We start from the raw sequence: 15358 nt of genomic DNA, 5'->3' as shown, positions 1-15358 counted from the left end.
AGTCTTTCAAAATGAGTTATATTCCAAGTTAGGCTTAAGGTTTATTGAAAGGCAGGAGTAGCTGCCACTCCACCCCCTCGGGGTGTGCCTAGAGGGATATGAGTATTAACATGACTTGAGGGGTCACTGAAATATTCCCCATTCTATAGCCACGTTTCAGTAAGACAAAATATATCAACGTAGTGATCAGAAAATAGTTCATATACTAAAACAGCTTTAGATGACAGGTTTTTAATACTCAAAAGTCTCTTTAATTCTCCTATTTGGTTGCACTGTTACTGGTTTACCTTTGATTAAGTAATGTAATACAACTCCTCGGTTGTTAACCTTTGATTTAAATCACTGTGTCCGTGGGACAGAGACGGTTTCTATGGAGTTAATTATGGTTTGGGCGAGTGACTGCTCGGAAGGAAGCGCAGAAGAATGCGACTCTGCTTCCTGGTCGGAACTCTGGGTCAGATTCTTAGAAATGAGTCCAGGTCCATCCAAAGTTGGATGGATGCCTAATCAGACCAGGCTTTCCCCAAAACGTCTTTCCGTGATCTACGAAGCCTACATTATTCCCAAATGAATGCAATTCAACCGGACTTGAGTACGCAGGAAAGCAAACAATATAACATCACTCCAATAGTGTTTCTAGGCCAAGAAAAAAACTTGTTGAACTTGCTGGACAGATTTGTGACTCATGTGGACTGATTATTCCCGGAAGCTTGTTGATATCTGGAGACTACTAACCGTCTCTACTGACTGTCCTCTCCCGAGGAGCCATTTTTGGGAGCTACAAGACATTGAGAGGTAAACAAATTTAATTACCATCCTAGTAACACTACTTGAGCTTTTCTTGCCAGTGGTTATTATGCTTCCATTGAAACTGTTGCTAACAAACTTTTTTTTTTATTGGACACCTTTTATTGGGTTTATAATGGTAATGGGAAACACTGTTAAGCAACCAATCTGAGAAAGCAGTATACATCTTCAGGCAGGGTGTTATTACTGTAACTGACAATAATCATTAAAAAAAGGCACTTTACAAAGAGCTTCAAAAACAGAACAAAAAATGCTGATGAGGAGACACAAGACAAAATAAACAGAACCATAATCTGATGGTTCTAGGAGGGGGCTATAAATAGAGGTAGAAATGTTGCAAGGTGCATTAAACGAGATTCAGAGTATTAATAAGACAGAAAACAATATCTTCCACGAAGCTATATGGAAACGTCTGCCTGAACCATAACTGAAGTCACTCTCCATCTGTCCTCGAGGCTTTTTGTCCACGCAGCAGAGGTGACGTGTACGTTGACGGGGTAAACTGTTTCAAAGTCCACTTGTCGCTCTCGCAGGAGCTTCCTGATCTCTTTTACCATAATTTTACCATAATTAACACACACAGTAAAATAGAACTCTGGATTTGCGTGTATGATCTTGTTGTTTTCCCTTGTTATCGGCCAACATAATTCCCTCTGGCTGAAATGGCTCCCAAAACTTGTTTCCCTACATTCTCTTCGGAATCATGGTTAGTACGATGTCTGTTACACGCTCACACAGCAGACTATCTGGCCAGTCTCCCAAAATAACGTAAGAATAACATGTGACACATGATTTGGGGAAAAGAGGTGAAATTACGTTACATTAATTACATTACATGTCATTTAGCTGACGCCTTTATCCGAAGTGACTTACAATGCATTTCAAAAAAAGTGAAATGACAACTTTTTTGGGGGGGGCGGTATGTAGTGGGTCCAAATTCAACCCATCTACTTCAAAGCGTCAGGTGTGGAGTCCCTCATCGTTTCTAAACAGTGTAATGAAGCTAACATCTAGTCAGTAATAAGTACGTTTTAAACCAGGTGGAGTGGATTTAACACCACAGAAAAGTGAGCATCCACCTGGAAAGTTAATCTCTCAAAGGAAGCATAAGTGGATAATACATGAGGGAACTGCAGAAACAGACAATTCAATTCATATTAGTGTTGAAAACAGCAAAGATGAGTGGCATTTATGATTCATACGGTTCGATGTCTTAGTGTTTTTTCTCTTACTTTTGAAAGGTTTGTCTGAGAGCAATGTTTACAGATTTCTCTGGATTCAGCGACAAGTTCTCTAGCGATTTTTGCATTGTTTTCCGTGTTAGCTTTTAGCTCCTGATGGAGCTGGACTGATTTGCACATAATGCTTTTTTGACGTATTTTTTTTAATTTTTGGCCTCCTGGAAGCATTTTGAAAAAAAAAGCTTTGGCTGCAGCACAACATCAAACGACGTCTTGGAGTTCCAAACTTCTACATGTGCAATACTGTTACGTTCCCCAGTTTCTGTGTCTGCTTGTTGTCTCCCCTTTCCAACAGGTGATTCCAGGAGCCAGATTGGAGACCTGGCCCCACCCACTCGTCAGGGGCAGAACATATTACTCCCAGCCTCTGAGGGATATAAGAGGTCACACTTGTAGTGGCTCACGCTCTCTCTGGTGCCCTGTTTGGGGGTAGTAAGCGTGATAGGTGACTCTGATTGTGTTCTGTGACTTTTGTTCTGTATTGTTGTGAGAGCGTATTGTCAGTTCTGTGTTTTGCCTATTCGTTTTGTTCCCAGGGAAAAGGGGAAGCACCTTGGGAGTGCGTAGGCAAGCTGCCCATGGGCCTACACCACCCGTAGTCATTCCTCCTGTCTAGAGACACTAGGCAAGACCTGGGCGGACCAGCCCTCTGTATTTTGGTTAGTGAGCCTTGTTAGTGCTCAAAGTTAGGTTAGTTTTGGGGGGGGGGGAGGTGTTTCAGGTCAGGTAGGCCAGAGATACGGTTTTGCTTTGTTCTTTGTTTTGGTTCCGTCCAGCCCCTTTTCCCAAGCAACCCGTATACATACATGTTTATCTGTTTTAATAAACATTTCCTTTTTACGGGTAAACTGTGTTTGATCATCAGTGCACCCACACACACTGCACCTTTTTCACCCAGGCTGCATTGAGGTCACGAGCGGCGGGTCGTTGCGTTGCCTCCCCCTACAAGCAACGTAACAAATACTCAGCAATAATCCTTGGGATACATGTACCCTCGCACACATGTCCTCTGACCGGTTTGGTAATGACAAATCCTTGTGTTGCACGTGTGCTCCTTCTAGCTGCGATGACACTGTCACAGGCAGCAGGATTCTTGGTGCTCCTCCTGGTAATACAGCCGTGTCTACAGAATCAGACTTACAGAGAGTCTGTGAGTTCATTCTTTGAGATGGGAATATCATCTAATACAACACTTAACGTAAGTGAAGATGTGAAATATATGTGGTTTGTAGTTTTGCAAGTATTCATATAAGTGTTGACAAACAAGTACCGTCAGCTCCTCATTGATTTCTGCAGGAACCGGTGTGTACAAAAGCGTCACACATTAATGCCAGAGAAAAACGAGCGGGTGAGTCCCATTGTGATATCAACAGAAAACGGCAGTCCAAAACCTGTCCTAAACTCTTCTCTGGAGAGAGTTCAGTGTCTAATTATGTCCGTCCATGTGTCCACAGTTCCAATGAGTTCGTTTGATTACATATTACAAGTTGTTATCAACACCTCTGACCCGCGGAGCCTCCGAGCGCTTGTGAGCAACCTCAGACCTCCTCTACTGGTTAACACATCCTTTGAAATTACCAGCATCAACACCACAACAGGTACAATGTCCTTCCACTGTGGTACCACAGTGTTATACGTTATATAGCACCACTGAGCTTGTCGTTACTTCACGTGCTGTAGTGTGTTCACCGATTGAGGAAGCATACCAGTGCAGATGTGAGGAGAGCTACGCTTGGTCATCTAACCACTGCGTTAACCAAAATGCGTGCGATGACATCATCGGTGGCACGTGTGGATGCCTTAGCGCCCTTCCAGCTGACGGCCAGCACTGTAAGATACTGCATGATCCAAATATAGTATTATTTGATACATCTTTTCAAGTTTTCATTATATTTTGGGCATGAAATCCACGCTGAATCCATCTGATGGGATCAGTTTAATCCAAATCCTACAAAAAAGTTCTGAAAAACACAAACCAAAGGTTTGATCCAGATCAAAACCAAGATTGGATTACGTGATCTAATCCGATTATGTAATCCGTTTTTACTTTTGAAAAACCCATTTTCAAGATTTGATCCAATCCGTTATCCAAAATCCTAATGGATTACTTTTGAAAAACCGGGCCCTGGTGTAGGGGACCCGGAGGAGAGAGCTGCTTGCAGATCTCAGGGTGCGGGTGGAGATTTGGGGAGTGAGTAGTTCTTGCAGATAAGGAGGTGCATTAATGCATTTAAGAGTGAGTAGTATAATTTTGTAGTTAATCTGTTGGCTGGTTAGAAGTCAAGCTGGCTTTAGCAAAACTTTTCTTCAGATATAAGAACATTCCCTGTCACTCTGACGGTAAATGTTAAAGGTTTTTATTGTCATTGTTGTTATACAACAAAATGTTGTTTGGTGTCAGCCAGTAGCAGCAAACAATGAACAATGTACAAGATAAAAATACACATAAGTAAAAACGTTACTGAAGTTTAAAAGTATAAATTAGATAAGGTCAAACGTGTGCGTTTGTTAGTTAGTGCAAAGAGAGTTTAAAGTGTCAATGACGATGGGGGGGGTGTTTAGCTCTTTATGGCCGTGTGTGTGTGTGAGGAGGGGGGCTGATATAGGCTACAGCTCCGTTTCCTCAGTCCGATTGTCCGTGTGTGTATGCTTTTGAACCTTTTCTCCACTGGCAGGAGGTCAAACAGACAGTGACCTGGGTGGGTCGGGACCTTGATGATGGTGGTAGCCTTCTTGTGTAGACAACATTCGGCTGGCGTACAGTTTCCACAGTCGGGAGCTTGGTCCCTGTGATCCTCAGGGCTCTATGACTACCAGGGGCCGGGTCTCTCTGGTTCTCTGCCGTGCAGCTGGGGTACCACACGGTGGCACAGTGGCAGAGAGATTTATTTTTTCTGTGGTGAAGGTAATATTTCAGTGGTTAAATACATTTTTATTCATATTTCGACATTTACAAAACTAGAATTGCATTTAAACATGCAACAAGTAGAGTCATGAGAGTTTGGAGTTTGCAAAATTCCTTCCAAATACTTTCCCACAAATGATCATTTTGAAAGCTGATCTGAACCAGCTGTAAAAAAATGCATAAATAAATGGATTGAGCATTGAATTTGAAAGTGCAAGCCAGTTAAGAGTTTCAATCACAGCAATTGGTGTCACATTGTACGTTAAAGGCTGAAGAATGATACAAAGAAAGTATGGAGCCCAACATAGGAGAAAAACTCCCAAAACAATAGCCAGAGTTTTGGTGGCCTTTCTCTCCCTCTTACTCACATTTGTTCCAGACTTTTTGGTAAGACCGGTTGTGTTCTGAATACTGATTACCTGTCTCTTTGCAACAAGGAAGATTTTTAAGTAGATACTGAGCATTATAATGACAGGAACATAAAAAGAAAAAATACACGCCAGAGTAGTTAATATAAGAGCATCAATTAAGCAACTTTCTTCACATTTTCCTTGATTAAAACCTGCAACTACAATGCCAATTAGAACAGCCACGGCCCAGCTCATCAGGATCATCATCCCAGTGACACGATCATTTACTTTACTTTTATAAGAGAGGGGCTGACATACAGCGTAGTATCTGTCAATAGAAATACAGCACAGGTGCAAAATAGAAGCTGTGCTCAGTGTCACATCAAAGCCTCCTCTTACTTTACAGAACAAACCCTCATGATGCCAACACGAGGTCACAGTGAAAACCATGCTGAAAGGGAAGACCACAACTCCGACAAGCAGATCAGCAACAGCCAGTGACAGAATGAGGAAGTTAGTAGGGACGTGAAGCTGTTTGAAGTAAGAAACGGAGATTATTACAAGAAGGTTTCCACACATTGTGACGGCCGATAATATGCCAAGGAAAACATATAATGAAACACATAATATGGAAGGGTTGCTAGTGAATGAGTACGTTGTATTGTCTAATTTGTAGCAGGGATGTGAGTCACTAACGGCGTAAGACCCGTTGTCAGTCGCTTCTGGTTCCATGCTGCTACATATATTTCTGAAATTCAATTGTACAACATTAACCAACAAGGGGATTCTTTCAAATACTTGGATATTTACTTCAGCAAACAAGCAATTTTTCAATTTCTTACACTTGTATTATCTTTACAGTATCATACCATACCACTCTAGATAGATGACACATCAGTGTGTCTGTGGCCTTCTCTGTGCTACTCTACAAACCTGGGACTTGATGTTAAAATAATCAAAGGCCACCTAATTACCATATTTAATGTAAAAGGCTCCAGTCCAATCAGTTTGCATGTGATGTGAGGCATAACACACCTCTTTGAGTTTGTTTTTTACAATGTTAGCGAAACCTTTTCAATGAACAGGCCTTATCCCAGTGGGGCCGGTCAGGCTCAGCCTGAAGAAAGAACATGGAGCTGCCCCCTGTGGAATCACCACCCAGAGGGACAACCTTCGGGGCCGGGTGCTGTGTGGAGACCGGGCAGAAAGCCTGCAGCATAGACTAGATCCAGGGATGTGAAACATCACCTCTCCTATGTTCGAACAATAGGTGGCATATTAGTTTACCACGATCAGTCAAACGTATTCATATAGCACATTTTACAGACACAAGGTCACAAAGTGACATTAGCAGAGGGGGGTTTTGGCGTGTTCCGTGTGTGTGTGTTTGTGTGGGGGTGTTCGTTGGGTTCCTCCCCCCCACAAACACACACACGGAACACGCCAAAAAAAAACCTCGCGGAGCCCCCCGCAACCCCGCCGTGTCGCTCCCGGCCGAGGACCACCACATCCCCGCGGAACCTCCACACGGACCCCCGCCCGCCCCCAAACGGAACCCGCAGACATGAGATCGCAGTGGCCAGTATCTGGTCCAAAGCTATTTTATACCAAAACAAGACGACGTGAGTAGGATATCTGGAGTGATTATGTCTTCCATAGTTTAAATGCAGGAAAAACAATGGTTGAAGGTTGAACTGGATTTCAGGGTTATAAGCCACTGTTACGTTTTCCTTTTTACAGGGGAAACAATAATGATGACTACCAATGAAGAAACTTGGGGACTATGTAAGGCAGTTGAAGAAAGTAGATTTGTTTACAATACCGTACTTTCGCGACTATAAGGCGCACTTAAAATCCGTTTTTTTCTCAAAAAATAAACATATATATAATGCGGAGCACCATATATATGGATCAATTGGTTGATCCATACTGGTTAACGAGGATCCATTGGAGGGAAAGTCTGGTGTCAGGTGCCGCAGTAATTTCAGCTCCAATAGCGTATATTAAAGCTGCTGTAGTTAAAAACTAGTAGTTGGATCTCGGGATCGAGCTGACGGTCCGCCGCGAGGCGCCACCGTCTGTTCCAGCCGCTGCCTCTCGGTGCAAGATGAACGAAAGCATTTGCCAAGAATGTTTTCATTAATCGAATAGAACGAAAGTTAGAGGTTCACAGATATTGTTAATATCCACATTAACGTTTGAACAACGTTACCATGGGAGTGAAGAGTTTTCAGAACGCTCAATAAAGTTTGATTCAGCACAGCCCAAACTAGTGGATGCATAACGCAACCCCAGTCAAACGTTTTACTGCAGTATCTTCTATTCTGTGCGCCCTATATAGGAAAATAGTTCTAAAATAGGCGATTCATGTGAATAGTAATATATTTCGCAAAATAGAGAATTCTCCAAGTCAAAGGTGACGTATCAGAACGGCTGCAAAAAATTCTAATTGTTCTCCTTCCCTTTTAATGATTCTAAAAGTCCCGGGGGGGGGGGGGGGGGGGTTGTCTTCTGGGTGTATTTGAATGCATTCTATGTAGAAACATTTTGGCTTCATGCCACAACGAGTGAATATAACATAGTATACATAGTTTGTCTTCATCTTATAACTAGTACACTTCAATTACAACACAACATATAAGATCACAGTACTTATTGGTTTATCACAGTTTTTCTCGTGCAATACATTGCATCCAATTGCTTAACTAATACCTGACAGGAGAAAAAACTCCCAACAAAAACCCTCTTTTGGGGAAAGATGGGAGAAATCCATAAAGGACGGCAATTAGCTTCCGTCCCCAGGTTTTAACATTATATCATGACAGGATGTTAATGTGTACAGTATTTATATGATTTACATGACTATAAATTGTTATTGACTATAATGCATTCACTTCATTTAACATACAAATGTAATATCTACTATCTAACATCACACAAACTACAATTCTACACTAAACATTGCTACATATAACATACTTCCCACCACTAGGGGTGCACTTCTTCTTAAATTCCTAACACAATCCACAGGGGGCTCTGGAGGCAGGGCCAGCCAATCCTCCACCCCTCACCTGCAGGACAAAGGAAGGTCATTTTAGCTCTAGGCTGCCCTGTATAGTGGAGTCAACACAAAATTAGAATATATATCATTTATTTCCATTTACACTAATAATATATCAAGTATTTAAAGAATTACTTATGTGTGTCATTCACTATGGACAGGGGTGAATGAGCTATGACGAGAGTAACCCCATCTTCTTCGGGCCCGTGGGGACAGATAAGATTGACAAATAAGATTTGATTGAGACTGATCTGCAGTAAGTTTCTGGCGGCTGGAAAGAGGAGCATCACAAATCTCCCCCTGCCGGAATCCATCCACAAATTTTAACAGTACTGTTGTACTGAAACACCTGAACTGAACACAAACACCATTAAACAGGCGGAAAGCTGTTTCTATTTTTCATTGTTGTAGGAAATGTTTACACTGCAGCCTGCATATGAAAGGACATTGTTGTTGATGGCCTGGGCTTCAATAAAGCATATAAAGGATTGAATATCATTGAGTTTGAGGTTGTTAAAGCTGACATATATACTGTATATATATATATATATATATATATATATATATAATGAAGCTGTGTATCCATTTTGGCTGTATTTTGGCTGGCCAAACCAGCTTTTGTTTTTGCTATCCTTGGTAACCATATTTTTGTGGAAATTAATATGTACCACATTTAAAATGCTCTATGGAAACATAAAAAGGTGGTTGGATGGAAAAGGCGTGTTGTGTGTTTCCAATTTGCATCCTCAAGTCGAAGTCTAGTTTGCTAAAACTGAATGTAAACATGGCTACTGTCAGAGCCAGGCTTTTAGAACACAGTCAGGACAGTCTTGGCAATCAAAGTAATGTGTCAATAGAATTATGCTTTTTTAAATGTCCTTTTATTTGATGTTAATAAAACATTCAAATTTGCTTCTGTCAAAATAAAATCAACATACTTGACATTGGGTACAGTGCAGTGCATAGTATTTAGTATGTAACTGTATACTGTACATCATATTTGTGTATACAGTTTATGAATGATACTGTATTTCTGAACAACAGAAAAAAGATCAGTGTAGGTTTGTATTCTTAAAATTACCTTGAAATATCTTTCCTGAAATGATGATTCTGAACGCTGATTTGAACCAGCTGTAGAACAAAGCATAAATAAACGGATTGAGCGTAGAATTTGACAATGCAAACCAATTAAGTAATTCAATCAGGGGAAGCGGCACATTAACATGACTAAAAGATAGAACGGTGGTACAAAGAAAGAAAGGAAGCCAAGCCATCAAAAACAATCCCATCACAATGGCCAGAGTTTTGGTGGCCTTTGTCTCCATCTTGACAGTGACCCCACGCTTTGTGTTCTGGATGCGGCGTGCTTGTCTTTGTGCCACTAGGAATATTTTTAGGTAGATGAACACCATTACGAATGCAGGGAGGTAAAAGGAGAAAATAAGTCCCAAAATGTTTGCCATTAAAGCAACAATTTTACATTTTGCAGTACATTTTTCTTGGTAAATTGCTATAACAGTGAAGCTGATTGCAATTACACTAGAAACCCCCCAGCTAACCAAGATCATGATTGCAACAACGTGATTATTTATCTTAGCTCTGTATGTCAGAGGCTGACACACGGCATAATATCGATCAACTGAAATGCAACACAAGTTTAGAATAGAACATGTGCACAGTAATACATCAAAGGTGCTGCGTACTTTACAAAATATATCTTCATCGTACAGACAAAAGGTTATAGAGAATTCCATGGTAAGAGGAAAGACTAAAACTCCAACAAGTAAGTCAGCCACAGCAAGAGAGAGAATGAGGAAGTTTGTAGAATCTTGGAGCTGTTTGAAGTAAATGATGGCGATTATTACGAGAAGGTTTCCACATACAGTTATAGCAGATAACAGGCCAAGGAAAATATGAAACAATGCACATATTGCAGAAGGGTTGATTGCAAGTACATAAGAAACATCTATTTTATAACAGGGATGTATCTTGGTAAGAGCATTAGTCTGATTGATTTCCATATCCAACTTCATGCCTTCCTGTCATTCAGTTATTACGTTTTTCCTATCTTACTATCTCTATATTTTCCATACCACAAGTGAAAGCCTCCAGAAAACACCGGTGTGGAAGTCCTTGATCACTTTGGCACTCTGTTGCATATTCTGTTGAATATCTACCAATTCCTGTCTCATTAGTATAATTCATGCCAACCTCACTTGTCCAATGAAAAGTGGGATGTCATTTGAAAGGTTGAACGGCAAAGCAAATTAACAAGTTGCTGTGTGTGTATGGTGGTTTCTGTCTACCAAGATAGCTGAAATAATATAAAAAAACATTGATCCTTTCCATTTTTCCATTTTTAATTTTGTCGTCATTTTATAAAATGCCATTATTGCCAGGGTGGGCTGTAAACTGGCCTTATCTACATTTGTGGTTGGTATACGATCTTCAGCCAACAATATGTAAATAGAAAACAGAACAATCCAGGCCTTGCAATACATCAATGCAGCTCCTAGAGTACCGTCTACATTATTAACCACACTTAAAAGAAAAACAGAATTATCTGTTCACTATAGTGGGGGGGGGGGTCATTCACCAGTGTGGTACACTATCTGGTACCGATGATGGCAAAATCCTTTGCAAAGCCAAAGTGATAACAAAAAATAGGAGGAAAAGTAGCAGAAAGAATGAGCCTTGAGTAAGCCTTGATTACACCCTTTACTCTGGTCATATATAAAACAATGATGATTCCCGTCATTAAATGTGACTGGTTGAGCTGCATTCCAACCCGTTCATCCTTTAATCAGAGTGACGCTGTCCCATTCGTCACCAATCATACCAGCTGGACTAAATGAGAGAGCAGCTAAAAGAGAAAGTCAGAAAAGGCAAAGCTAGGCAACGTTCCTCGTACGTGGCTAACCGAGTCCGCCGGATAATTTTCAGGATAAGATTACATAGATCAGGCTTTACGGTTCCACTAAGCAAGTTTTTGCAAAATCACCATAGCAACATATCCAAAGACTTGAACCTGCTCCAGATTAGCTCGCCACTCCCCAGGAAAAAAAGGACAGATCTCTTCCTCATTCCACAAGGAATCACTTATAAGAAGACCTTCTGGGGCCATAACATTACATGAACACGCTGCAGTCGAGCATGGACTGTCCTGCAGACCGTCTCACACAGTGTCTCTCATACGGTCTCTCATAACGTCTCATACACTGTCCCACAGAACAGAATAAACACCGTAAAAGATGTACAATAAGCTTAATTCACCCAACAGAAATGATTCAAATATACAGATTATGGTCTCGAATTCCTCATATGCGCTCATCATCATCTCCTGCTCGTCAGCAGACACAAAATAGGCCTTTAAGTTTATTTCCCGTTGTTCTGTTAGAAAATCCTGGTTTCGGTGATTGACTCTTCCGCCTTCTAACAAAGGACTGATGTCCGGCTCAAACAATCGAGACTGCTTGAGCGCAGTTCAGCTCTTGAGGAAACGAGATAGCCTGACATCAATCATCTTGTTAATGGGACATTTGAGCAACTTTGTTGAACCATCTACGACGAATGGGGCCCTTGTGTCGTGTGGACGTCTGTTACCTTCAGTACTGTTTTCTTTCTGTTAATATGTTCTCTGAGAACTTCTTAAATACACAATGATGCTTTGTGCTGTTCCCAAAAAATCTTTGGACACAAACAAGACATTGTACAACTCTGGCGGTATTGCTGTAGCAGTGGTAGCATTAGCAATCGAACCTCCTAAAGAATCCGTACGTATTGCTTTTCAAAGAGGGCACAAAGCAGCACAAAATGTATTTGTATGCTGTTGGCATATTACACAACCTTTGCAATCCTACCAAGTCTTATAACTCAGTTATAAAGCTTATTGTTGTGTTCTCTACATTCTACAAGATTTATCAGTGTGATTTCTCTCTCCATGAAGAATCCCTGTCCAACCGCTGATGATTCTACTTTCCAATGTCTCCATTAGGATCCATTTATCCATCTTTGTTACAATTTCTCGACTATTAATTTACTTAAAAATGGAACGGGAAACACAATTTGAGTTATAGAGTGGGATGATATGTGGCTGAACTTGTCTGGCCGTTTAATAGAACAAAGTACTGCCCTGCAATCTCAACAAATCTCTCCACAGTGAACTCTCTGTTTTGATAACAATGCTTATGTGATGCAACAGCCTTCAATTAGAGGTGTGAATGAATGTGGTTTCTGGTCCCTGGGCCACACACACACACATCTAATCTCACCTGATGTTTTTTCCACCATCCTCTCACCTCTTCAACTTGGGGCCTTGTTTTCCAACAATAACAAAGCTAATTGAGCAAAACAAATGTGTGGTTGGCTAATGATCTGAATAACGACATAATTAGCCCAGAGAGTCCATGTTGAATAAGGAGCAAGAAACAAACAAGACCCCTGAGTTGTTTCTCTTTACTCACTTACTGAATTTCAAGCCAAAAGGTTCTCTAATGTGTAAAATGTTTTATGGTGTTCTGTAACTACATCTATCCACATAAGAGAAAAATGACATACTTTAACAATTTATAATGAAAGTTATAATAGTGTACTTTTGTATAACTCCAAACTGTTTAAGTGAAATGAGACAACGCTTTGTTATGTATTGACTTTAGTCTGAAGATTTGTCAAACACATTTTTGGGCTGCCTTGGCTAAATTATCTGAGACCCATTCTTCGTACGTGGCTAAGTTAGCCATGTCATTTTCAGGATGAGATGACGTAGATCAGGCTTTTCGGTTCCCGAAGCAGTTTTGGCTTAACTGAAAAACAGTTGGATTAGTTTGCCTCTTCCTTGGAAAAAAGGACTCTTCTCTTCCTCTGATGAAGGGGTGATATCAGTTAGATTAACATTTTATAGAGAGAGTTCTCCGACATCACAAAGACTATGGCATCCCGATGATGTCCTGTACGAGCACAAACGGTGCTGAAGACCGGAATCATTTATTTTTCAAGAACATTTTCCTGTTACGCTATGTGTTGAACACCACACGCTGCAGCCGAGCATCCACTGACCCACACGTTGTCTCTCATACAGTCCATGTTTGTGCAGTGTTGTGATGCAGAGAACATCTGGAAAGCTGCTGCATATCGTGCTCTTCATAAAGTTCTGTTGGTTATTTTGTCACTTAATAAACACCTCTACCCGTCCCACCACCTGCCCCCTCGACCCCATTCCATCCAATATTTTACTCCCCAGTGTGGTTCTCGCACATCGCTGCCGGGCATCTGTCTCTCCTACGTGCGCTCTCCGAGCAGCACACTAGATGGACTTCAGCTGCTGGTAAAGAGAGACAGAGACTTTTATACATCCACTGTTTTGTGCTTCACAGAGACCTGGCTCTGTGGATCGATACCGGACTCTGCACTACAGCTGCTCAGAGCGGACCGCGTCACAGAGTTCTCTGGCAAGATGAAGGTTGGAGGATTCTGCTTCTACTCCAACATCAGCTGGGACAACACTGTTCTCATGATGTGGAATCTTTTATCATTAACGGTAAACCCTTTTACTCCCCTGTGAGTTTGCTTAATTCATCCTGGTCTGTGTTTACATGCCACTGCCGGGGAACGTGCAGGAGGCACAGCAGGAACTAGCGAGACCTGGTCATTGGTAGCCAACTGGGATAGGATGGCCCCACCGTCCACCTCCACCCAAAACTGTCTCTCTGGGTAAGGCACTCAGAGGATGGGGGGATAAGTAAAGCTGGCCTTAAGGTTCTGGAAGGCCTCCTCAGCCGAGTGTAACCACTGGATCTGCACCTGGGAAGAGGTCAGAGCTGTGAGTGGTGCTGTTACCGTGCTATAGCCACATATAAACCTCCAGTATAAGTTTGCAGAACCTTGGAATCATTGCGGTTGTTGAGAGTTAGGGACAGGCCAGGACATAACAGCTGACTCCTTGGTAGGATCCATCATCACAATCCTATCTCCAACGATATACCCCATGGCGGAAAATCACTGTCAAAATTCGAGAGCTCAGAAATCAGGTTCATGCGCACGCGTGAATCAAACATCCGCAAGATATTTGCTCGCTCGCGGAACAGAAACGGATTTCTGCTCACCCTCGAAGGCGTTTTCTGCACCCTCGCTGTTGTTCTTTTTGACAGTAAGGGGGTTTGATAAGATTCTATCAAAGAGAAAATTAATAGTCAACCAAGCCTCGGATGTAGGAACCTTGGATGCAGCAGTGGGCCCTGATGTCTGCTTGGATAGCCTCTCTTTCATCAACCTAATCAACTTTCTTCTACAATTTAGGCTCTGAGATCTGGATCTTGTCCTTGTCTCTTGGAACCGATTCCGACTAGGCTGCTGAATGAAGTATCTCCTTTAGTTAGCACGTCTCTACTGGGCATTATGAATGTGTATTTGTTGACAGGACATGTACCACAGTCCTTCAAGGTAGCTGTACTTAAACCTCTTCTTAAGAAACCTACTCTAGCTCCAGAGGTGTTGACTAACTACAGACCTATCTAATATTTCCTTACTTGCGAAGATCCTTGAGAAATCTGTCACAAATCAATTATGTGACTTTCTAGAAAACAATGCTTTGTACGAAGATTTCCAGTAAGTATTTCGAGTGCATCTGGACCAAGGACTCATGTATCATCATCATTACTATTTTAAATATTAATCATATATTGACATAAACCAACATTACCCTTTCCTAAAGTCTTTGAGATTTCCCTCTCCACAGGCTTCTGTGGATGGTGGTTGTCCCTGCAGTCATCCTGCCATGCACTTACTTACTTATGGCTTACTTCTCGCAATTATTTGAATCATTTTTCTTAGGTATTTGTGGCCGAGACAACTCCTCTGTGCAGGTTCCCGATGGAGTAACACACGGAGACACCGGGCAGTTCGGTAATATATTTTATTGTGGTGTTGTAGACTGTTGCCCGCTCCTCGGCCTCGCCCCTGACGGTCGGGTTCAGCCTCTCTAGCTTCCAGTCCTGCT

At 41.6% G+C, this 15358-nt stretch overlaps 3 protein-coding genes across 3 annotated transcripts; 1 reads left to right on the top strand and 2 right to left on the bottom strand.

The window, feature by feature from the left end:
* The first annotated feature begins 2920 nt into the window (after positions 1-2920).
* LOC134107858 (adhesion G protein-coupled receptor F5-like) lies at positions 2921-4182 on the top strand. Its single transcript, XM_062559805.1, has 5 exons — positions 2921-3246; positions 3345-3396; positions 3503-3646; positions 3729-3878; positions 4118-4182. The coding sequence occupies exons 1-5, from the start codon at positions 3073-3075 to the stop codon at positions 4180-4182; spliced, it is 585 nt and encodes a 194-aa protein (XP_062415789.1). The 5' UTR covers positions 2921-3072.
* An 857-nt stretch (positions 4183-5039) lies between these two features.
* Positions 5040-6035, bottom strand: LOC119195318 (trace amine-associated receptor 1-like). The gene has a single exon (XM_037450152.2). It carries the CDS (start codon positions 6033-6035, stop codon positions 5040-5042), a length of 996 nt encoding a protein of 331 aa, XP_037306049.2.
* Positions 6036-9416: 3381 nt separating this feature from the next.
* Positions 9417-10397, bottom strand: LOC134107857 (trace amine-associated receptor 1-like). Its single transcript, XM_062559804.1, has one exon. The coding sequence runs from the start codon at positions 10395-10397 to the stop codon at positions 9417-9419; it is 981 nt and encodes a 326-aa protein (XP_062415788.1).
* Positions 10398-15358: the final 4961 nt, after the last annotated feature.

Source organism: Pungitius pungitius, chromosome 20, assembly GCF_949316345.1.
Source record: "Pungitius pungitius chromosome 20, fPunPun2.1, whole genome shotgun sequence".
Taxonomy (NCBI): Eukaryota; Metazoa; Chordata; class Actinopteri; order Perciformes; family Gasterosteidae; genus Pungitius; species Pungitius pungitius.
This window is presented reverse-complemented; position numbering and strand designations above follow the sequence as displayed.

Coding starts and splice junctions, on each gene's coding strand:
- LOC134107858 (XM_062559805.1), top strand. CDS start 3,073: ATGACAAATCCTTGTGTTGCACGTGTGCTCCTTCTAGCTGCGATGACA. Junction 3,397..3,502: donor TGCCAGAGAAAAACGAGCGG/GTGAGTCCCATT, acceptor ATGTGTCCACAG/TTCCAATGAGTTCGTTTGAT. Junction 3,647..3,728: donor CAGCATCAACACCACAACAG/GTACAATGTCCT, acceptor CACGTGCTGTAG/TGTGTTCACCGATTGAGGAA.
- LOC119195318 (XM_037450152.2), bottom strand. CDS start 6,035: ATGGAACCAGAAGCGACTGACAACGGGTCTTACGCCGTTAGTGACTCA.
- LOC134107857 (XM_062559804.1), bottom strand. CDS start 10,397: ATGAAGTTGGATATGGAAATCAATCAGACTAATGCTCTTACCAAGATA.